The 24,605-nt window shown below is 43.5% G+C and overlaps 1 protein-coding gene across 4 annotated transcripts in view; it reads right to left on the minus strand.

The window, feature by feature from the left end:
- Positions 1 to 24,605, minus strand: part of SFSWAP (splicing factor SWAP) — a 199,729-nt gene that overhangs the window by 50,875 nt on the left and 124,249 nt on the right. For all 4 annotated transcript variants that reach the window (XM_075013064.1, XM_075013063.1, XM_075013062.1 and 1 more), the window contains exon 13: positions 21,887 to 22,077. In XM_075013064.1, the coding sequence (XP_074869165.1) occupies positions 21,887 to 22,077 (191 nt within the window). The remainder of the gene's footprint in view (positions 1 to 21,886; positions 22,078 to 24,605) is intronic.

The following is a 24,605-nucleotide window of genomic DNA, read 5'->3' on the forward strand; positions in this document are numbered from 1 at the left end:
ACAGCTTATATTTTTGTGCCCTGTTTTGAATTCTTTGGCTCCCCAAACTGCTGTTTCAAGACAACTGGAGAAATCAGATTAATCCCTCCATTATTTCCACTCTGTCTGGTCTGACATCTCCACCATTTGTAGTGGGATACCTGCTGTGACTTGAACAGCAACTAATACGTTAAAGCTCAGCAAATGAGAAATTGTTAATAATATTCGCTCTCCGTCTCTCTCTATTGTGATTATGTCAAGTCAATGTTGGAAGCCATCTGGATAACTGGAAGCCCTGTTTCATATCCATTATCATCACAAAGTCATGTTTCCTCCTAAGCTTTAATTGATAATATCTATTTTACAAAGATATTTACAAAAAACATGGCAACTGTCCTGGTAGTACACATCACAGACCATTAAATCAACAAAAAATCAACACAAATTAAGAGACTGCCTCTCTCTCATTTCAGGATGGTTAGTTTACTAGCAAGCAGATTTAAATGAAACTAACCTTACAATTAATGTCCTACTTCAGACACCTTTTTCACTGTGCGATTTAAGGTTTCCAAACATAATATTATAGCCTACTTTAGTTTTCTAAAAACGCTTTATTCATCAGGAAGTGCAGTATTCCCATTTTCTTTCTGAATGTTACCAGTTATGTAAGAGACTCCCTAGCCTCTCTCCTTCCTACCATATCATCTTTCTTCATTTCAGCTTCCCAAGTCTTACGTTTAAGCTGTCAAAAGCAACAAGTCAATGAGTAACTGTGCCCTGTAAGCTTTGGGAGTGAAAACTGCTGTTTTTTAAAAAACAAAAAAACAAAAAAACCCACTGACTCTTCCAAGGTAGCACATGAAAGCTGTCTTTAGGGAGGCAATTTTAACCCCAGAATAGAAAAAACAAAACAAAAACAGGGTAGCAAGAAAGGGCTAACATGTTAAGATACAAAATACCTTTCTAAAAGGGTGGAAGAAAAAAGAAAATTTGGGAAATTAACTGGAAATGAAAAATGTGAAGAAAATCCGAGAATGAACAATCATGAAAGTGGCTTAATATACCCTTAATAATGGGCACTATAAAACTATACAACTCCCGATTACCATAAAAGGGCATGCAAACTAACATCCCACAGCTCAGTTAATAGTCACAGAGACAGCTTCCCCTTCTTTGATATTCTTAGTGCTCTCAGGCAAGTCATTTAATAGACATGTGCAGTAACTTATGTTCTCCCCACTCTTCTCCATCCTTCACCCCACAACTTCTGTCTCAAGTAGCTGATTGGTCACTTTTCATTTTTTTTATTTTACTTTCATTATGGCAGTTTACTTTCATCAGAATTTCCAGATCTGAAGAAGTGGATCTGTCCCACGAAAGCTCATAATCTAATAAATTATTTTGTTAGTGTTTAAAGTGCTACATGCCTGCTTTTTTCTTTAGTTCAGTTAATGTACTTTTAAACACTTAAACTATCTGCTTCATCTTAACGCTACCAGGCAAGTAACATTGTTATGCAATCTTTTACTAGATTCATACCAAAGTGATTTTTCTTGCTTGTAAATTATATGTTTATGATAGCTCCTGTGGTTTGAGAATAATGGTCTGCCCTTCATTTCCCTTGATATTTTTAAAATACATTATAACTTTCACTATTATAATATACCTATATTATAATTACCTCCTGGCATATTCTGAATGCTGCATCAATTCTAAATTGAAGCCAAGCAAAGCAGATGACTCAAGCAACAGGCAACCAAGACTAACTGTGATCAAACAAAACAAAAAAGCAGTCAAGTAGCATTTTAAAGACTAACAAAATTTATTAGGTGAGCTTTCGTGGGACAGACCCACTTCTTCAGACCACAGCCATACCAGAACAGACTCGATATTTAAGATACAGAGAATGAAAAATAGTAATCCAGGTGGACAAATCAGAAAAAAATTATCAAGGTGAGCAAATCAGAGAGTAGAGGGGGAGAGAGTGGTGTGGGAGCCAGGTATCAGATGAAGCCAATTATGCAAACAGGCCCCTATAATGACCCAGAAAATTCCCATCCCGCTTCAAACCATGCATTAATGTTTCAAATTTGAATATAAAAGAATTCAGCAGCCTCTCTTTCAAGAGTGTTGTGAAAATTCCTCTGCAGCAAGACACAAACTTTTAAGTCATTAACAGAATGGTCCACTCCATTAAAATGCTGACTGACCAGTTTGTAGATCAGGAGTATTTTTATGTCTGTTTTGTGCCCATTAACTCTTTAAGAGAGTTTCAAGTCTGTCTAATATACAAAGCATCTGGGCATTGTTGGCACATGATGGCATACATGATGTTACTTGAGGAACATGAGAATGTGCCCGTGATTCTGGGAATAACCTGGTTAGGTCCAGTGATGGTATCTCCAGAATAGATACGTGGACAAAGTTGACAGTGGGCTTTGTTGCAAGGAAAAGTTCCAGGACTGGGGTTCCTGGGGTCGTGGGTGAGAATCTTCAAGGGTGGGAGGTTGTCTGTAGGAGAGAACAGGCCTGTTACCTAGGGCCTTCTGGAGTGTGGCATCCTGATCAAGGATAGGTTGTAGATCTTTAATAATGCGTAGCAGTGGTTTGAGTTGGCGGCTGTAGGTGATGATCAGTGGTGTTCTGTTCTTGGCTTTTTTGGGCCTATCTTGGAGTAGCTGGTCTCTGGATATTCGTCTGGCCCTGTCTATTTGGTTTTTTATTTTTCCTGGTGGGTAATTCAGGTTAATGAATATTTGGTAAAGATCTTGTAGCTTTTGGTTTCTGTCAGTAGGATCAGAGCAAATGCGATTGTACCTAAGGGCTTGACTGTAAACAATGGATCTAGTTGCGTGTGCAGAATAGAAGCTAGAAGCGTGTAGGTAAGTATAGCGATCGGTGGGTTTCTGGTACAGTGTGGTACCGATCAGGCCATCCTTGATTTGTACTTTAGTGTCCAAGAAATGTCTCTCTCGTGTGGAGTAATTGAGGCATAACTTGATGATGGGGTGCAGACTGTTAAAGTCTCTGTGGAATTCTTCTAGAGTCTCTATACCATGGGTCTAAATCATAAAGATGTCATCAATGTATCTGAAGTAGAGGAGGGGCAATAGAGGACAAGAGCTGAGGAATTGTTGCTCCAGGACAGCCATAAATATATTAGCATATTGTGGGGCCATGCGGGTGCCCATAGTTGTTCCACTAATCTGGAGGTATAACTTGTCCCCAAATCAGAAATAATTGTGGGTGAGAACAAAGTTACAGAGTCCAGACACCAGATTGGCTGTGGAGACATCAGGGATGGTATTCCTGATCACTTGTAATCTGTCTTCGTGTGGAATATTAGTGTACAGAGCCTCTACATCCATGGTGGCAAGGATGGTGTTGTCAGGAACTTTTCTGATGTTTTGTAATTTCCTCAAAGTCTGTGGTATCTCAGAGATAGCTAGGAGTGTTGGTGGCATAGGGTTTGAGGAGGGAGGTCACATAGCTGGATAGTCCGATGGTAAGGGTGCCAATACCCGAAATGACAGGGCATCCGGGGTTCACAAGTTTGTGGATTTTGGGAAGTAAATAGAATAATCCAGACTGGGACTGAGATGATGTGTTTGAATGAATAAGGTCCCAAGTAGCAGCACGGAGTTCGTTAAGTAATTGTTGTAATTTCTTTTGGAATTCCAAAGTGGGATCAGAGGAGAGAGGTCTGTAAAATGTGGTATTGGAGAATTGTCTGGCTGCTTCCTGTTCATAGTCTGACTTATTCATGATGACAACAGCACTGCCTTTGTCAGATGGTATGATCATAATGCCTGGGTTGTTTTTGAGACTCTGGACAGCACAGCGTTCAGCGTAGTTGAGATTGTGTCTCATTTGGCATTGTTTGTCCATGTCAGTCTGAGCATGGTTGTGGGTGTATGTGAATGTGTTAGCATTAAATACAATGATACAGATAGCTCAGCGGTTTGAGCATTGGCTTGTAAACCCAGGGTTTGTGAAATCAATTCCTGAGGTGGCCATTTAGGAGTCTGGGGTAAATAGATTAAAAAAATCTCTCAGGGATGGTGCTTCATCCGTCAAGAGGGTGGGGGACTGCACCAGATGACTTCTTGATGTCTCTTCCAATTCTATGATATGTATATCTCTATATAAAATATCCTAAATGCCCCTATCACTAGCATGACCTAAATTAATTTACCACACTACAGTACCCAGTACCTTCAGACCCTTTTCTCTAGTTGGTGACACCCTCCCCTCCCTGACGCCTCCCTCCGCCAGGGGGTACATCACACGCATCTAGATATCTGCCTAGTTTTACCACAGGCTACATAAAAAACACTAGTAAAGTCAGTACAATCTAAAACATCATTCAGACAATGTCTTGTTTCTACTGCTTCGGGTGACTTATGCTGAAATGTAAGTATAATATTTCTATCCCAATTCATTTATTTAATAATGAGATGGTAGACAGCAGGTTTTTGGTAGTAGTCTTCTGTGATATTTTTACATGTTTTTGTAAGTAGTTTTTAAGTGAGGTGTAACTTGGTGGTATGTAAAACAAATCTGACTTCTGAAAAGGGTACAGTAATCTAGAAATTTTGTTTTAAAACCTCACGTTACCCTAGGACCATATGTCTCAACCAATGGTATGGTACGCGAGAGATGTCTACATTTTTTTTTAAAGAGGTACTTTAAAAAAAAAAGTTGAGAAACACTTATTTAAAGCAACCTTGAAAAATCAGAGAATTTTAAATAATCACCTTTCCAGCCATCACAGTTAAAGTTGTATGTAGAAATCCAAAATCTCATATGAACCTAAAACCAAATTCTGCGTACCACCACAGGAATACAAGTCAGCAATATAATGAACAGGCTACTATTCTTGAACACAAATAACTCAAATTAAGTTTGTATTTGCCAAAACATCTAACATAAAACATGTTTAAACTGTGACACCCAACCTTTCACACCTAGCGCAGTCCTGACCATTAGAGAGTGATGGGTATACCTAATTTCATATCGATTCTCATTCACCACAAATTAATGCACACTATCATGACATATATTCGTTTTGTCTTTCTCCTTAATAAATTACCGCAAGCAGCCAATTTTTGTTCATTGGAAATAAAACCTACAATTCATCAATTTTTTTCTTATTCCGCTATTGTAGAGGAAGGCCTAACACTGGCTATATTTCGAGACACCATAGATTACAATTTGGATATTTCTTTAAAAAAATTATTTCCAAGAAAATGGGACCTATTAGCTAGCCTCTCAATACACTATAGTTGACATTCTATACAGTAGATGCGCAAAATTATATAACTAGGCAATATAACATGCCTTAAATTACACATAAATTTTAATACATGTATAAATAAGCACTACAGCTGGAAAAGGAAATACAAACAAAAACAAACAATAAACCTATTAAATACAGTATATCTAAACATCCAACTTGCAAAGAAATGTCACCTAAGCAAACAATTTACACTAGTACAACTCATGAATCTGCTTAGATAACATTTTTCATGCAGCTACCACAATTCAGGTGTACAAACACAACTCTGCTCTAAAAATCTGTGCAACAGACAAGATTTTATATGCTAGAGGCAAGTAGAAAAATGAATGTATTACTTATTGTACACCTTAGGCCTGTACTGTACGTCATGAGTGGTTAACGGTCTCAAGTCTTAACCTTTCACTGGATGTGTAAATGAAACAGATAATTCAAAATAATGCACAGAATATGCCAGACTGCTGTAGAGAGATTCAAATGTGTTTTTAGGCTGACGTTATTAAAGTGGAGATATGACAAGTGCCTAACTTTATATTGTCACACTTCATGGTTACAATATTTTAGTCCCAGTCAATTAACAGTAAAAATCTGGAATCATAATCACATGTTTTGTAGACAAAAGATATACCAATTGAATTTAACTGCCCTGCTTATGTCACTAAAGAGCAAAAATCTATAGCTGTCATTGTAGTAAAGACCCTATAGTAAATATTTTTAGTGGCTACTTCAAAGTAATGTGACTATTTACAAATGCAACTGACAACTTTCATTCATTTCGTTAGCCTTACAACAGGTTTCACTGAACACTACATTTTGCGCTGTCTAAGGATATGTCTTCACTTATGGGAAGATCAGTGTGCTGGTGGATCACTCTTCCAGCTTCAATTTAGCTCTTTAAGGAGTGGAGAAGAGTATCTCCAGATTCAACAAAGCTGTCTTGTAGCAAGTGAATTTTATTTTATTTTTTTAATGAGAACCAATAAATTCCAAAATATGGTGCTAGCTGAAGTTTTACCTCCATCCAATAAACAAAGTAAAACAGCTGAGGAAAAAAAAAATCTTTAAATTTTCATGGTGGAAGGTTTTGAGGAACTTTTTATCAAGGCAAAGTTTGGTCTATTTTGTACATGTAATTGTGTTTGTATTCTGACATCCACTAGCAAAATTACCTGAGATTTCACTGAGGTGTTGCTTTAACTATATGTAAAGACAAAAAAATACTACTGATGAATGAGTTCTTCTGTTTTTTAAAAAAACTGTTTATTTAATCTCATGTTTCCTCATCACCGAATTATTGTATAAAACTATAAGCCACAAGTAGCCAATTTGTTTTATAGAAGTTCAAAAACCATAAAAACCAAATCTGACATTTTAGAGGGGAAAATTAAAAAAACAAAAACACACATACACCCCCAAACCTAAACAAACCAACATATAAACAGAAACCAGAAAACACCGCAACTTGAAAAAGCGCAGGCAGTTGTGTTTAATACAGATAGTTCAGCAAAATTGTCCAGCAATAGCTTTTTGTGCCACAGGGCCTGAAATTACAGCCATTTCTTACAGTGAGAATAGCTATGCAATATCTTATCACAAAGACAAACTGCAAGACAAATTAACTTTGAAATGAAGAGAGAAAATCCAGATCATAAGTATATGACTACAGCTGGAATGAAATATTGGAAACCAGGAAGGCCAGAACAATATAGGAGCCAGAGACAAAGCTGTCAAGTTACAGGTTTTATGAAAGAAACAGAAAGATTGACCCTCATTTTGAAAGTCGCAGCTGATGTTTTACAGCTAACTTCAAAGACGGCTAAGATAAAATCAGCGAGTCCTCATGGGAGCATCATCTGGCAGACTAGATAAGAGCTCTAAGTAAAATCAGTCAAACTCTATCCAAAAGTTCAGCTAAACAAGGCTATAAGAAAGTTGTGGTTTTGATAAAGTTACATCAAAACCATGACTATGTCTCACATCCAGCCCTGCTCCCCACCATGAGCATCTCCAGAATGCAGTTGCTATTGCAGCTGAGAATAGACTGCACCACACAGACGGGACACTGCTGCCCCAGTGACATCTTGGGTTTTCCCCTCCACCAATCTCCCCTGCACCTCTGCTCACTAATCGTGGCTCATTTTAGCACCGTTAAACCTTAGCTGACATTACCAGTGGAAAGGACCAGATCCTCCACAGTTGGCTGTGTGCGCCTGCTTCTGACCCATAAGGACAGCTATCTGGTTTGAAACAGCATTCCACATGAAGTGCCAGGTCACAAAGCAACTCACTCAAATTTGGCCCCACTACCTTCTGGTACGTGATTGCCACAACAACAGTGTAAAGTGTGACTTTCTCGTCACCTTACAGATGATGGAATCACAGAGGAGACAAATACCATTGTAGAAGAAACAGAGAAAGGGTTTGGAACATAAAATACTATTACGAGGGCCAAAAGACCATGCAGCTCAAAATATTAATTAGTACATTTTAGTTAGGAAATTCAAAGAAACCTATCATTTAGTAAACAAGTTTAATGTTTTTTATTTATTTATTCATTTAAAAAGAATGGCTGGGGATTAAGGCCCTGATTACTGCTTGTGTGGAAAAACTAATTTCTATAGCATGGAATCAGGGCTTAAATAAGAATGTTTTTAAAAATGCATTAATTACATGGTGAAATGGAAGATCCTGAAGAGGCTCACATTTACCTAAGGCCAGTAACGATAATAATATCCAATAAAACATTAAAGCCAATTACACAATCAGGGAAGGTGACAACATTTTTTTTAAATTACCCATCTAATAAAAAACCTGAAAGCATACAAGTGCATGCAACCCTCACTTATATCTTAATTGTCATACTAAAATAGTGAAATCTATGTATGGGCCACTGTTATGGACTATATTGATAAATATGAAAAATGTGTGCAAGACACTGATTTAAGAAATCATTCTTAGGGTAGGCAAATTTTGAATAGTTTTCTACTCAAATTCGCCGTGTCTACACTAGCCAAAAACTTCAAAATGGCCATGCAAATGGCCATTTTGAAGTTTACTAACGAAGTGCTGAAATACATATTCAGTGCCTCAATTAGCATGCTGGCAGCCGCAGAACTTCGAAATTGACGCGGCTCGTCCAGACGGGGCTCCTTTTTGAAAGGACCCCGGCTACTTCTAAGTCCCCTTATTCCTGTGAGCAGATAGGAATAAGGGGACTTAGAAGTTGCCAGGGTCCTTTCAAAAAGGAGTCCCGTCTGGATGAGCCGCGTGGCGGCGAGCCACATCAATTTTGAAGTGCTGCGGCCGCCCGCATGCTAATGAGGCGCTGAGTATGTATTTCAGCGCTTCGTTAGTAAGCTTCAAAATGGCCATTTCAAAGTTTTTGGCTAGTGTAGCCATAGCCATTATATTATGAATTTCCATTTCACCTATTAACATGTTATCCTTCATAGAGTTAATAATAGCGTCAGACAAAGCACAAAAATAAGGACAAAACATCCATAGTAAAAGAACACAGAACAGACGTCCAAGCATAATATGAAAGGACAAGAGATATTACACCTCATGTTACACAGCAACCAGACTCAAAGAGACATACAGAAACAGACAACATTTGGGACAATCTACTGAAACAGATTATTTTCAAGTTAGAAGTTTGACAACATTATGGTAGTGGTTTCCTCTGTTTCTTTAAAGTATTTAGAATGTACTACTGTTTATAATTTGGGTAATTCTCTTAGTCTCATAACTCAGTAAGAATGCCCTGACGACTCTTCCCGGAATTATGAAAAGATCAAAATGTGGGTGATAAAGTAGCATGAATCACAGAAGAGAGACTATCTGGTGAATCATGGTTAGTTCACAAAACCTAAACTGAACCACTAATACAAAACTGGCAATTGCCAAGCCAATGCAGCTGTTCTGGAGTAGACTGCTGTCTCCCCACCAACTAAGCTTCCCCCACTAACTGATCTAGCTCAAGAAGCCTCCTGAGGGCTTCCAACCTTAGGTCACTGAAATACTACTTTGCTGAGTTTCAAGACAAATCACACTTGCTAGTTCCTCTAACTTCTCCTAAGGAGATGAGCTCATGGGTAGAGTAGGGTTTTTATAGTGTAGCTCTCTTCAAAGCCTGACCTTGAAAAAGTGAAAAGACCTTTCTATCGCCATGGGCCACACATTCTCTCTGTAACCTTTGGAACAGGGTCTTTACTCAAAGTCTTAAATAATTTCTCTGCCAGCTGCCTTAAGGGATGTGCGTTGTTACCATATCATGTTAAAACAGTTTTAAAATTACACTTGTTTTGCATTTCACCTGTAATGTTCAGTTTTCTGTTTTTCTTACTAGTTTTAGAGCTGTTAAGCAACTACAAGAGAACCACAGAGATAAGAGTAAAAATGCAACTACAGCAAAAACCAATATGACAATTGTCAAGGTACAGTTTAAAGCAAAAAGGCTTAAAAATGTCAGTTAGAATCTAGTATCGGAGGGGTAGCCGTGTTAGTCTGGATCTGTAACAGCAACGAAGGGTCCTGTGGCACCTTATAGACTAACAGAAAAGTTTTGAGCATGAGCTTTCGTGAGCACAGACTCACTTCATCAGATGCTGGTCTTGGAAATCTGCAGGGCCAGGTATAAATAAGCCAGAGCAAGGGTGGGGAAAGAAAGGTTACTCACCGTAGTAACGGTGGTTCTTCGAGATGTGTCCCCGTGGGTGCTCCACATTAGGTGTCGGGCTCGCCCGGCGCCGCAGATCGGATCTTCCAAGCAGTTTCTGCCGGACCGCGCATGCGCCGGTGCGCGCCGCTCCCCCGCGCGCTCCCGGCCATGTGCGCGATCCGGTCCCCGCCAGTTCCTTGACCAACCGCCTCGGATGCTCCTGCAAAACACTAAACAGAGATCCGGAGCGGGGAGGATGGGCGGGTAGTGGAGCACCCACGGGGACACATCTCGAAGAACCACCGTTACTACGGTGAGTAACCTTTCTTTCTTCTTCGAGTGTCCCCGTGGGTGCTCCACATTAGGTGACTACCCAGCAGTAACCCAAGATAGGAGGTGGGTAATCGGATTATGTGCAGCTTGTCCCCGAGAGGACCGCTGCCAAGAGACGGGTATCCTCTTGGAATACCCTGTGAAGGGCGTAATGTTTGGCGAAGGTGTCACAGGATGACCAGGTCGCCACTCTGCAAATGTCTTTTAGCGCAACGCCCTTGAAAAAAGGCTGTTGATGCTGCCACCGCCCTAGTGGAATGAGCCCTGGGCGTGGCCAGTAAAGGAGTCTTTTTGAGTTTGTAGCCCATTTTTATGCAAGATACGATGTGCTTAGAGATTCTCTGCGAAGAGAGACATTCTCCTTTTGATTTGGGAGCGATAGAGACTAGGAGCCTATCCGTTCTCTGGAAGGACTTGGTCCTGTCCATATAGAAAGCTAGCGCCTGCTCACGTCCAGGAGGTGTAGGCGCACCTCTTTGTTAGAGTTATGAGGCTGTGGATAAACAAGGGTAAACAATAGGTTCGTTAGTATGAAACTCAGAAAGAAACTTTAGGAACAAAGGCTGGATGCAGCCGTATGGTTACCGCCTCCTTGGAAAAACAGCGCAGGGCGGCGTTGCCATAACTGCCTCAAGCTCGCTCACCCTGCGAGCTGACGTGATTGCGAGAAGAAAGGTCGTCTTCATCATAAGGAGGCGGAGGGAAACCGTGGCCAAAGGCTCAAACGGTGGTCCCCTTTTCGCATTAAGCACCAGGTCCGAGTTCCACAGAGGTGGAAGCGGTTTCTGAGGGGGGTATAGGCTTACCAGCCCTTTGAAGAACCTGGTAACCATGGGATGGGCGAACACCGTGTGCCCTTCCTCTTCGTGTCTGAACACCAAAATGGCGGCCAGGTGGACCTGAAACGAGGATAGCGAGAGTCCTCCTCTCTTGAGGTCCAGTAAATACTCTAATATCACAGCCATAGGCACCGAAAGGGGGCTAGCTGTTTGGTAGAACACCATGCCGTAAAGCGAGTCCATTTCTGCTTGAAGGTCTTCCTGGTGGAAGTCCTCCTGCTACTTTCTAGGACTTGCTGCACTTCCTCCGTACATGTGCTCTCTAGGGAGCTGAGCCATGGATTAACCACGTTTGTAGTCGCAGGCTTTGGGGGTGCGGATGCACTATGGACCCCTGGGCTTGCGTGAGCAGATCCCGCGCCACCGGAGGGGACATCGGTGGCCGGTCCGACATGCGCAGGAATAGGGGGAACCATTGCTGTCGATCCCACGTTGAGACTATCGGGATCATTCAGGTTCCTTCCCTCCTGGCTTTCTGCAACACTTTGTGGATGAGCACTGTGGGAGGGAAAACGTAAAGCAGGGGGCCCCTCCATGAGATCGCGAAGGCATCCCTCAGGGACCCCCGTCCCAGTCCTGCCCTGGAGCAGAATCGTGGGCACTTCTTGTTGTGCTGAGTAGCAAACAGGGTCTATCTGGGGAAAAACCCCATGCGTGGAAAAATCGGTTGCAGCAGATCGGGACGGATCTGCCACTCGTGCGTGAGTGCGAAACGCCTGCTCAGCTGGTCTGCCTTCACATTGCGAGCGCCTGGTAAGTACGAGGCTTTCAAGGTTACATTGTTGGCGATGCAGCAGTTCCACAACCGGACTGCTTCTACACATAAGGCACGGGACCGAGCTCCTCCTTGCCGATTTATATAAAACATGGTGGAGGTATCGTCTGTACTGATCCCGACTACCTTGCCTTTCAGTTGGTCTCGAAAGTGTCTGCAGGCGTTGAACACTGCTTTGAGCTCCAGTATATTTGTGTGCAGTGACTGCTCCATAGAGGACCACAGCCCTTGCGTCACCTCTTCGCCCATGTGTGCTCCCCACCCTATGAGGGGGGCATCTGTAGTAAGAAAAACCAATACGTGTGGTTGGTGGAAGGGTACCCTTGTTAGCAGGTTCTCGGGGTTTACCCACCATTGCAGGGATTTGCGCACCTCCGTTGTGGGCGACGCCATCCTGTGAACAGTGTGTGCTGCCGGTTTGTATACGCTCGCCAGCCAATGCTGCATGCTGCGCATGTGTAACCTGGCGTTCTGTTCTACGAGACGTTGCTGCTGCCATGTGGCCCAGCGGCTGTAAGCACGTCAGAACCGGCACCATAGGGCTGAAGGTGAAGCCTTGCGCGAGGGAGCCGATGGCCCGAAAGCGAGTCTCTGGTAGATATGCCCTCGCTGTAATAGAATTTATGCGTGCCCCTACGAACTCTATGTCCTGTGTGGGGTCTGTCTTTGATTTTGTCAGATTGATAAGCAGGCCGAGCGAAGAGAACGTGCCTGCTGTGACACATATTATGCGTAGTACCTCCTCCTTTGAGGCCCCTTTGAGTAGGCAGTCATTCAGATACTGGAATATAAATACCCCCTGTCTGTGCAGGTAGGCTGACACCACTGCCAAGGTCTTGGTGAAGACTCTGGGGGCTGAGGAGAGCCCAAACGGTAGGACCTTGTAAGTCGAGGGCTGCGAACCAATCTCCATCGTCTAGTGCCGTAAGGATGGAGGCGTTTGTGATCATCCGAAAACGTTGCTTGCGCAGGTACCGGTGAGGCCTCGAAAATCTAAGATGGACCTCCCCGTGAGGAAGTACCTCGAGTAGAACCCTCTCCCTTGCAGTTGCTCCGGCACTCTTTCCACTGCCCCTACGAGCATGAGATGGTCTACCTCCTGCTTGAGCCTCGCTACATGGGAGGTCTCCTGGAGGTGGGGCCCCGGGTGGAGGTCATGGCGGTGGGAGCAACTGGGAGGGGATGGCGTACCCCGTGGCTATGATCTCCAGCACCCATGTGTCTGTGGTGATCCTTTGCCACTGGTTATAAAATGGTCGGATGATGGCCTTGAGCACTGGTTTCGTGCCCTCTGGAAGCGAGTCCATGAGGGAGGTCAACCTAATGTGGTTGTTGAAATTATGGTTCGCTAGATGCGCTGCGTAATTTGCCATTGGCAACAGTAGCGTGGAGGAGGAGTAGACCTTTCTGCCCAACAGCTCTAGCTTTTTGGCATGTTTGTTTATTCCCCCACGTTGCGACGACTCCGCCACCAAAGAATTTGGTTGTGGGTGGCTGAACAGGAACTCCATGCCCTTCGTGGGCACGAAGTATTTTTTTTTTTTTTTTTTTTTTTTTCGCTCTTTTGTGGACAGGCGGAATAGTCGCAGGAGTCTGCCATATCATAGTGGCAGGCTCCAAGATTGCGTCATCAGCGGTATTGCTATTTTGGAGGAGGCCGGAGGTCTCAGATTTTTGAGGAGCTTATGGTGTTGCTCTTGCACCTTTGCTGTCTGGAAGCCTTGCGTGAAGGCCACCCTCGTAAAACAGCTCTTGGAACTGTTTGAGATCGTCCGGAGGATGGACGCCCCCCGGGGCCGTAGCCTCATCCGGGGAGGAAAGCGAGGAACCACTGGGGTACGTCTTTCTGGACCCTTCCGGTTCCTGCTGATGATGGTACACCCTCTCACTAGAGGTGTGCGAGGAAAAATCTCGGGGTTCCATAACCAGTCCCCCCTGAGATGCTTAAGTCTCTGTCCCCGGTCACAATTGCCCTCGGGGGTACGAGATCGTTCGTAGGGATCTTTCCCTAGTAGATTGCCAATGGTGTCTATGCCCTGCGTGGTAGGGGCGACCACGGCAGTATAAGCACTGGTCTTGGGAAGGTGACCTAGACCACTCCCTTGGTGCATACCCTTTGCGTCTGGGGGAGGGAGACCGTCGAGACCCTGGAGAGAGCGACTTTGCCTAATAGTCCAGCGGTTCAAATCCCAGGAAGGGTGGAGGTGGTCCCAGCCAGGGTGAGGCTGGTTGCAGAAATGGAGAAGGGGGCTCCGGGTAGGCCAAGTGGGGGGGGACCCCTGCCTTCTAGTTGGAGTCTGCAACATAGCGGAGGGCTGTGGGAAAGCAACTACACAGCCCTGTGCGGAGAGGGGCTGCAATGCCTCCTCTTGTGTGCAGTCTTCCCCCTCCCTTGAGGAGGTAACTCCGCCCCTGACATACAGGGGATCCCGGCCCCGTCCGCACCGAGCTCGGCACACTCGAAGTCGGTGCCGCATGTGCGGTGTCCTTCGGTGCCGGCAGGCTGCGTGCCTGCGCGCTCTGCACCGCCGGTTTTCCGGGGGTCGGTGGTACCGGCGCTTGTTTAGCCGCCGCCCTGCCTGCGGTGCGGGGCGGCTGGCTGATTATCGAAGGGTGAGCCACTTGCACGTGGCTCTCCGTGCCGCCGCCGATCAGCTGTTGCTGCGGCTGGGGGCTGCTCGCTCCTCCCGTCCCGCTCGTTGTTGCTGCCGGCAGGGATCGGGCTGGGGGGCATACAGGGCATTCCGGCGTCCGCACCGAGCTCAGCACGCTCAAGGGCGGTGCCGCATGTGCGGTGTCCTCCAGTGCCGGCAGGCTACGTGCCTGCGCGCTCTGCACCGCCGGTTCCCCAGGGGTCGGTGCCGCTGCCCGCGGTGCCGCTGGTACCAGCGCTTGTTTAGCCGCCGCCCTGCCTGCGGTGCGGGGCGGCTGGCTGATTATCGGAGGCTGAGCTGCTTCCACGTGGCTCTCCGTGCCGCTGCCGATCAGCTGTTGCTGCGGCTGGGGGCTGCTCGCTCCTCCCGTCCCGCTCGCTGTTGCTGCCGGCAGGGATCGGGCTGGGGAGCATACAGGGGATTCCGGCCCCGTCCGCACCGAGCTCGGCACGCTCAAGGGCGATGCCGCATGTGCGGTGTCCTCCGGTGCCGGCAGGCTGCGTGCCTGCGCGCTCTGCACCGCCGGTTCCCCGGGGTCGGTGCCGCTGCCTGCGGTGCCGCCAGTACCGGCGTTTGCTTAGCCGCCGCCCTGCCTGCGGTGCGGGGTGGCTGGCTGAGTATTGGAGGCTGAGCCGCTTCCACGTGGCTCTCCGTGCCGCCGCCGATCAGCTGTTGCTGCGGCTGGGGGCTGCTTGCTCCTCCCGTCCCGCTCGCTGTTGCTGCCGGCAGGGATCGGGCTGGAGAGACTTTCCTCCGTTTCTGCGCTGATGGAGTGAGGGAGGCAGCTTTCCTTTTAAGGGCCCCGGAGGGTCCCTCCTGCTGCGGCCGCTCCGGCGCTTCTGGCTGGAGGGCCTTGTCAAGAAGCAGCATTTTTTTTTTTTTTTTTAAAGCCTGAAGAGGACATTGTTGATGAGTCTTTGTGTTTTTAAGTGGGTACTTAGCACCTTCTTTGTGCCGTTTTCCCCGTCCGATGGCCTGCCTTAGCAGGAGGGCTGATAGCCCTAGCTCCTGGCCTCCGGCGCTTGTTACTGGGACTGGCTGAGCTGTCCCTCTCCTAGCTTGTTCGTTGTTGTTTTTTTTTTTTTTTTTTTACAAAATAACAACCGGCTAGCTTATAGTAGCCTAGTGCCTGAAAAAACTTTAAGAAAAACCAGATAAAGCCGTTGAATACACTACTTGGCCTTAGCCTAGTTGGATTCCGTCTGCAGCCGACGGCGGTTAAGAGGAACTGGCGGGGACCGGATCGCGCACATGGCCGGGAGCGCGCGGGGGAGCGGCGCGCACCGGCGCATGCGCGGTCCGGCAGAAACTGCTTGGAAGATCCGATCTGCGGTGCCGGGCGAGCCCGACACCTAATGTGGAGCACCCACGGGGACACTCGAAGAAGAAAACAAGGTTAGCTCAGTCAGCAAGGGTGAGGCTTACTACCAGCAGTTGATCTGGAGGTGTGAACACCAAGGGAGGGGAAGCTGCTTTTGTATTTAGCCAGCCATTCACAGTCTTTGTTAGAATCTAGTATAGCTTCAGACATCCTGCAAATGTAGTACTAGAGGAATCAATCTTGAAAGTATAAACTGCACTAGCATTACTTCAAAGAACGTTTGAAAGAGGTAAAAACAGGTTCTCTCATTCTTTGAATCTAACTATACAATTGTGGCAAGCACAACTTCACTACAAAATAACCGCCACACCTGCTTGTCAGATTTCAGGAAATCGCAGGCTGATGGCAATGTGTTGTGCACATGTACTTGTCATCCATAGATAATTTTTTTTCACCTACATACAAAGATAACACATCAGGATGGCTACTTCAAATTTTAGTTGGATTTTATACTAGTCATTGAATACCAAGTTCCCATTGGACACACTAGATATTAAATTTCTTTCACTTAATGGTTTCTAGTTCTTGCTTGTTTCCAATGCTTCTTAACAGTGAATATCTTCAGTTTTAATACTGATCTCTACCTTTTGATTCACCATGCATATGTAGTTAAGATTATGAAGCACCTGTTGATCATCTCAATTTAGTTAAAGTGTTTCTCTGTCTTCAATACTTAGAAGAAATGGAAAACTGAAGCGGAGTTCTGTCATACTTCAACTGATGTGAAAGGGGGCGAGAGCACTTTGAAAATATTTTTAAATTTAACTATTCAGCAGGTAAGTTCCTTTAAGTTTTGTTTTGTTTAACTTACCCAAGAACATGAAGTTTGAGACAGTCTGACTGGAACTATTTCCTTCTCTCTCCACTGATCAGCTTGGTTCAACAGAAAATATTACCTCACGTATCTTGTTGCTCTAATATCTAAGAACTGAAATGGTTACGCCAACACTACATAATCTCACTAGCCATTTTCCAGTCCTCTAAGAAGTCTTGCAGTTAAAATTAAAATTTAGGAGCTCCTAGAGATATCCACCATATTGGGTTCCCATCATTCTAGACCAGCAGTTCTCAGATGTTAGCAACCTGAGGACCCCCAAGTTGATTTAAAAATTTCAATGGATCCCCAAGCTAGCTTCTAATTTTCTCCTGGAGTGCTCAACCTCTGCCCAGCCCATGGCCCTACCACCACTCCAACCCTTTTGGCCCATGCACCACTCCTGGTCTTCCTCTTTCTTGCATCTTTCCACCTCCTCCCCTAGTGTACCCTGTCCCTACTCCCTCCCAGTATCTCTTGCATGCTGCTGAGCAGCTGTTCTGTGATATGCAAGAGGCAATGAGAGCGAGGGGTAGAAGTGAATCAGTCGGACCAGAAGCCCTCGACATGACTCATGGACCCCCTGGAATGCCCTTGTGGACCCCCAGTTTGTGAATCGCTGTTCTAGATGTTATACAACCACATACTAAATAATATTAAATGAAATAATATAAAAAAGAAAATCATGGATTCCCAGATTAATTTTTATTAACGTTCCAGGGCTTTCCAATACATCAAAACAAAAAGGCCCTTCAGCAATGAGTCCAATATGAATTTTAATATTAATTCAGGATTGCATACTGCTGAGTCCATTAATGCATTTATTTAATCAATTAACCTCCTCAGACTGCATTATTTGCTCTTTATGAAGAATGTAAGCTCTCTTTAATTCCTGACATAGGCAACAGCCCTCTAGAGTTTAGATATCGTCCTACCTTATTGATGAACTATGGTTGAAAAGTCCAAGCCAAAGCCTTAGTTGTAAAACTGAATATGTATACAAAAATGGCTATCCTGGGACAGACCTATGCTTCATCTAGCCTGGTATCCTGTCTTCCAACAGTGGCTAGTGCCAGATGCTTCAGAAGGAATAAACACACAATTTATCAAGTGATCCATCCTTGCTGTCCACTCCCAGCTTCTTGCAATCAGAAGTGTAGATACTACCAGAACACAGGGTTGTGTCCCTGACCACAGCAGCTAACAGACACTGTTGGACTTAATGAACCTAATTCTTCTTAAAAATCCTTTATAGTTTTGGCCTTCAGAACATCCTTTGCAAATGAGTCCCATGTGTTGACTGTGCACTGTGTGAAGGATTACTTCCTTATTTTTGTTTTAAGCTTTCTATTGATTCCATTGGGTGACCAATGTTTGGTGTAGAAGGTGAAGGGGTAAATAAACGCCTTCCTTATGTGCTTTCTCTGAACCATTCATGACTGTATAGGCCTCTGCCGTACCTCCCATTAGCTGTCCCTTTTTTTGAAACTAAACAGCCCTTATTCTTTAACCTCTCCTTGTATGGAAGATGTTTCATATTCCTAAACATTTTTAATCATCTTCTCTGTACATTTTTCAATTCTACTACTATTTTTTTTAAATATGCAACCATCACTGCATGCCGTATTTAAGGTATGGGCGTATCATTGATTTAAATAATGCCATAATACTACTCTGTCTCATCACCTTCCCTAGTGGTTCTTAACATTGATAGCTTTTCTGACTGCTGCTGTACATTAAGCTGATGTTTTCAGAGAACAGTGACTGCAAGATCTTTTTTGAGTGTTAACAGCTAATTTAAGCCCCGCCACTTTGTACGTATAGCTTGCATTATTTTTTCAAATGTGCCATTACTTTACATTTCTCAACACCAACTTTTGTCTGCAATTTTATTGCCCACTCACCCAGGACTGATATCCCTTTGTAACTCTTTGTAGTGAGCTTTACATTTCAGTATTTTGAGTAATTTTGTATAGTCTGCAACTTTTGCACGTGACTACCATTCTCAGGTTTTTTTAATCACCATGTTGAACACCACTGGTCCCAGTATGGATTCTTGGGGATTTGCTATTTGACACTCTCTGCTGCAAAAATTGACCATTTACTCTAGCCCCCTTTCTTATATTTTAATCAGTTAATGATCCTTGAGATGACTGTCCTTCTGACCCTTCTTTGTCCAGCTGACTTTGGTGAGGGGCCTTGTCAAAGACTTTCTGAAACTCTAGGTACGTTATATTTACCGGTTCATCTTTGTCAATATGTTTGCTGACTCTGCTCAAAGAATTCTAATAGATTGGTAAAGCACGATTTTTCTTTACAAAAGCCATGCTGATGTTTTTCCACCACATTATATTCATCTGTGTGTCTGATAATTCTCCTCTTCAGTACAATGTTAACTAGTGTGCCTATCATGAAGTTAATACCGGAGGGTTTTTTTTTGGAGGGGTGGTAAGGGGGGCAGAATCTGTATTACCTTAGCTAGCCATCAGTCATTTGGTAGAGAGGCTAAATTAAGCAATAAAATATCATACAATAGTATTTCTGCAATTGCATGTCTGAAAATTACTTCAGACCTCTTAGGCGAATACCATATGGTCCTGGCCACTTATTCTGTTGACTTATTCTAAACCCCCCTCTACTGACACACAAATCTGGGACAGCTTTGTCACCAAAAACAATGACTCAGTTTTGTAATCTCGCATCCTCTGCAGTGAACGCCCAAGCAGAAATAGTCATTTAGCTTCTCTGCACCTCAATTATCCAGTGACTCTCACCGATGGTTTGGCAGGCTTCCTATTTCTGAAGTACTTAAAAAAATGTTATTTGTGTGTCTTGTACAAGATACTCTTCAAATTGTGTTTTTTAGCCTGTCTAATTATACTTCCACACTTGACTTGCAAGAGTTTATGTTCCTTTCTATTTTCCTCTCAGTAGGACTTAACCTCATATTTTTAAAAGACATATTTCTTGTCTCTTACTGCCTTTTTTACTCTCTTTAGGCACTATGGCATTTTTTCCAGTCCTGCTATATTTTTGAGACTCTACTATTGTGTGCAAATGAAAATCAATTAAAAGATACTTGAAAAGAAAGCTAGGTATCCTAAAAAAAAAATTTAGCTCTCATTTTATTATAAGATGTGACATGCATTGTGATTTAATTATGAACCAAGGATTGATGCCTATTATTGTCTATAACAGTTATTCCACAAAGTGACAGAGCAAATACATTTTCACTCGAAGTATAGTTATATGGCTACAATAAAAATGCAAGATTGTCTCATTTGCAGAGTTTCCAGTTATTCAATTAGTCTGTTACTTTAAAAATCTATAGGCTAGTCTACTGACAACGAAAAACAAACATACTTTTAGGAGCTGGATTAACATTTAACTTTTTTGATCCATAATGAAGTGGGTCTGCCCCATGAAAGCTCATCACCTAATAAATTATTTTGTTAGCCTTTAAAGTGCTACATGACTGCTTTTTTGTTTTCTTAGGATACAGACTAAGACAGCTATCTCTCTGTTACTATTAAAAGCTTGGTCAGTTAAAATGCAAATCTTATCAAAAGGATTTAAGTAATTCTTAAAGCTATAGGCTTTAAGAAACCAGCAAGATGCCGTTATTCTCAGATGTTATAATCAGTTTTGTACTAACAATAAACTAGCAGGCTGCACAAAACAATGGTTACTGGTCAGTAATCATCCTTAATACCAACATGATAAGCTCCAGTTAACTAGCTCACACTGACAAGACAACTACTCTTAATTTCTTTGGTTACAGTGGCTCAAAGAGGCATTCAGGGCAGTGAGGAGACACTATTGCTAGTTCTGCTATTTCCCAGAACCAGATCTTAAATCAATACTAACTTTCATGCAGCTTTCAGCTGCTGCCTGCATGGGTGAACAACAATGTACTGACACAAAGATTCTGAAACTCCCCAGTTGATTCTTGTCTTGTATTAGATCCAGTGAAGCTGAGAAACAGTATCTGCAGACAAATACGTTACTGGTAGAAGAGAGAAATGGGATCTTTTTACAGGCCACATGTCTAAGGCTATGTCCACACACAAAACATTATGGTGGAATGTCTACAGCTACTCTGCCACAGGAATGCAACGTAGATGGTTACTACATTAATGGAAGGGATTCTTCCACCTCTCTGGGAGATAGCAGCAAGCTTGACCAAAGAATTCTTTTGTAAACTAAGCATCTATCCCAGGGGTTAGGTCAACTTAACTATGCCTCCTTTTCACACCCAAGAAATGTAGCAATGCTGATATAACTTCAGTGCAGACCAGTTATAATCTTCTTCCTGGCACTCTAGATAACCAGTAAGAGGTAATCATCCCCACTGATCAAAGACTGAGCTTCAAAAGAAGTGTGCAGCGTGATACTCCAAACCTATTTGTTACAGATATGTATCTGCTCGAGAGTTCCTCCAGTAGCAAAAGATTCCTCATATTATGTAAAAGCTCAATGGAAAAGAGCAAAAGCAAAAATAAAACACAAGGGACCATGTGATCCCATTAGTTGTGCATGTGCAACTTCCACCGAAATCAACTGATATGCAATGGACAAGATAATTAAGCCCCTAGATTATCTCACTCCCAGTCTTTCAAAATAACTCAGTGTCCTACTGCTTGGGGCTTACTGTGCCTACACCTTCTTTGGGTCTTCTATTAGTATTTCCAGCAGCAGTTTCACCGTGAGTTAAACTCAATTTCCAGTTCTCTAGAACTACATGCAAACTGCACTGAAATCTCAAAACGCCTCTTAACCAAATATAGATGAATAAGCAATAGAAAATTAAAAATAGCCTCAATATATACTTTAAGCTTGAATGGGTTAGATAAGATCCATTGATTTTCAATGCAATGTTAGAGTTAAATTTGATCATATTTTTTCCTGTTTGTTCGTATACAATTCAAACTCAGAGTAATAACATTTCTGAAATGTAGCTACTCTTTGTGACAGATAGTTTTTTAGATGTCTTGATGAACAGAAAATTAACAGTCTTCTAAACTGAGGTGTCTGCTACTCAACAAGAGCTTGTGTGTTCTAAGTCAGCTTAACTGAAAAATAATGTTCTCTGTGAACCTTAGCCATGGGCTTCCTCTGTTCAACACAATGGTACAGGGAGTTTATCTTAACTCACCTCCACACTAAAGGAACTCTCCTCAACTTTCTCAACTTCTGCTTCTGCCAAGGGATTCTTCAGGGTCTGCAAGAACAGTGCAGCTTTCCGTTTGCGTTCTGCTTGAAGCTGCTTTTCTTTTGATTCCTTTGAAGCCTGTGCTAACTTCTCTCGTGCTGCAGCTGCCAGTCTATCCTCTAGTTTTTGCTTGGCTGAGGGGGAAAACACAAAGATGCATTGAGTTTTACTAAAAAATACCGTATCTAACTCAAGCCTCTTCACATTTCTTATAGAAAGGGTGTATAGATATACAACATGAAGCCACATTAGTCTCTAGTCACAATATGAAAGTGTCTCCAGAAAGAATGCTTGTTTTTCATTCACACCTTATTTACTACAAAAATGTAGTAAGCTAGCATGCCATGGTTTTCAACTCTCTTCAAAGTTTTCATTACTACTGTCATAGTAACTCACTATACTTGGGTGCACACTGGCTACAAGGGTTTAAGGTTTAGGCAAATATTAAAAGATACCACTAAATGGACTATTTTTTAAAAAGAGTAAAATTTTGGATCAAGTAACCCTTTCAACAGCATGTCCCAATTCTTATTTCTAATTTCTTTGGTTGGAGAAGGGAACAGTGCAAGAGTTTTTCCATTCCTTGTATGTGGATTATTAGGGTCTTCTCTACAAGAAAAGGCACAGGCCCCAAACAACTGAATTTGCATAGTGATATTAATCTGTCTCCTGCCCTTCCCCTCTCCATTTACATACATATTCCGTGCCAGCCCAAGACCGTATGCTGCTGCTACCATTTTCAGTTTCAACTGGTTTGTATATTGAAAGGTTAAATTCAGATAAAAAGAGAAGTTACTCACTTCATGGTATAATGCTGGTTCTTCAAGATGTGTGTCTCTGTGAGTGCTTCATAGTAGGTGTTGGGCTTGCCCAAAACTGCAGGACAGAGACTTTTCCAAGCACCACTGAGTGGGGCTGTGCATGCACAATCCCAACGCATGTTGTTCATGCCACTAGGGATAGCACGTGCACCTTCGCTCGCTCCTCAGTTACTTCAATGACACCCTAACTATAGGTATTGCACCAAATAGAGGGGAGGTGGGCAGGACATCTCAAAAAACCATCATTACAATATGAAGTGAGTAACTCCTTTTTCTTTGAGTGTTGTGCCTGTGGGTGCTCCATGGTAAGTGACTATAGAGCAGTGCCCCCCTTAGTTGAATGGTGGGTTTTAATTCAGTGCATCTACTGTGGAAAGTACTGTCTGACCTACTGCCATATCTCTGTCTGCATAGGACTGTAATGCATACTGTGTGTTCTGAACATGTGGTTGGAGGACCACATGGCTGTACAAGAAAAATGCCTGTAAGAATACTACTTTTACAAAGACCGTGGATGTTGATATTGATCTCATGGAACATGCTCTTGGAAACGCTGTCAATGGTTTGTTTTGGATAGAACAGCAGTGCACTATACATGTAGATACTACTCTTGATACATGTTGGGCTGACAGAGGCAGTCTCTTTGATCTTTCTGCCAGGGACAAGAATAATCTCTGTGATTAATAATCAAGTGTGTCCTGTCTATGGAGAAGGAAAGGGCCTTCTGACATCTAGAGTGTGCAGTATGGCCTCCACATTGGCAGCATATGGTTTAGGGTAGAAGGTAGATAGAATTGTAGGTTCATATGGAATTGAGAGCACACTTCTAATAGTAATGCAGGATGTGGTTGTAGTAAAACTTTGTTCTTGCAGAAGATTGTATATAGTGAGGAGTTGATTAGAGCTGCTATCTTGCTTACTCTTTGAGCTGATGTCATCGCTGCTAGAAACAGCATTTTCTTTGTTAGCATAGTGAGAAAGCATGTGGCCATTGACTCAAATGGTGGTTTCATGAGTGTGTGAAGGACCAGTTCCAAGCCCCAAACGGGGTACAGGTCTACGAAGAGACATTATGTTTTGTAGGCCTTTCCAGAATCTTTCTACAAATCGGGTGAGTGAATACTGAGAAGCCTTCTACAGGTGGATGGAAGGCTGAGATCTCCAAAAAGTGGATAGGAAGACAGCAACAGATGAACAACTTTTAGGTAAAGCGTGTAGTCAAGGATCATGCACAGTGGGGCTTCTGTGGGTTGTATGCCCCGTTCAGAGCAATAGGATAAGACATACTTCCACTTGGAAAGGTATGGTTTTTGAGTTGTCTCTCGTCTGCTCTCTCATCATCTCTCACTTGCATGCTCCAGGATCCACAGAGAAACCAGGCTGTCAGGTGGAGGGTGTGAGGTCTGGGGTGAAGCATGGAACTGTTGTTCTGGTACAGTAGGTCTGGATGGCGGGGAAGCAAGTAAGGAAGACAACAAGCTGGGTGAGAGAGTTAAGGAAACCAGATCTGCCTGAGCCACACTGGGGCAATGAGGATGGTTCGTGCTGCATTTGTCTGGATTTTCCTGAGGACCCTGGCAATCAGAGGAATAGGTGAAAAGGCATACAGGAGGTGAAGTAGTCTAGGAGAGGAGCAAGACGTCCCCCAGAGATTTGTGCCCCATGCCTGCTATGGAGCAGTACCAACAACATTTGGAATTCTCCTGTGTTGCAAAGAGCTCTACAACTGGCTGGCCCCACATCTGGAAGATATGCTGTGTCACTTAGTGATGGAGCTCCGACTCGTGCTCCAGGGAGAAGTGGCAATATAGAGTGTCTGAGAGTGGGCTGTTCATGCCCTG

Source organism: Carettochelys insculpta, chromosome 18 (genome assembly GCF_033958435.1).
Source record: "Carettochelys insculpta isolate YL-2023 chromosome 18, ASM3395843v1, whole genome shotgun sequence".
Lineage (NCBI taxonomy): Eukaryota > Metazoa > Chordata > Testudines > Carettochelyidae > Carettochelys > Carettochelys insculpta.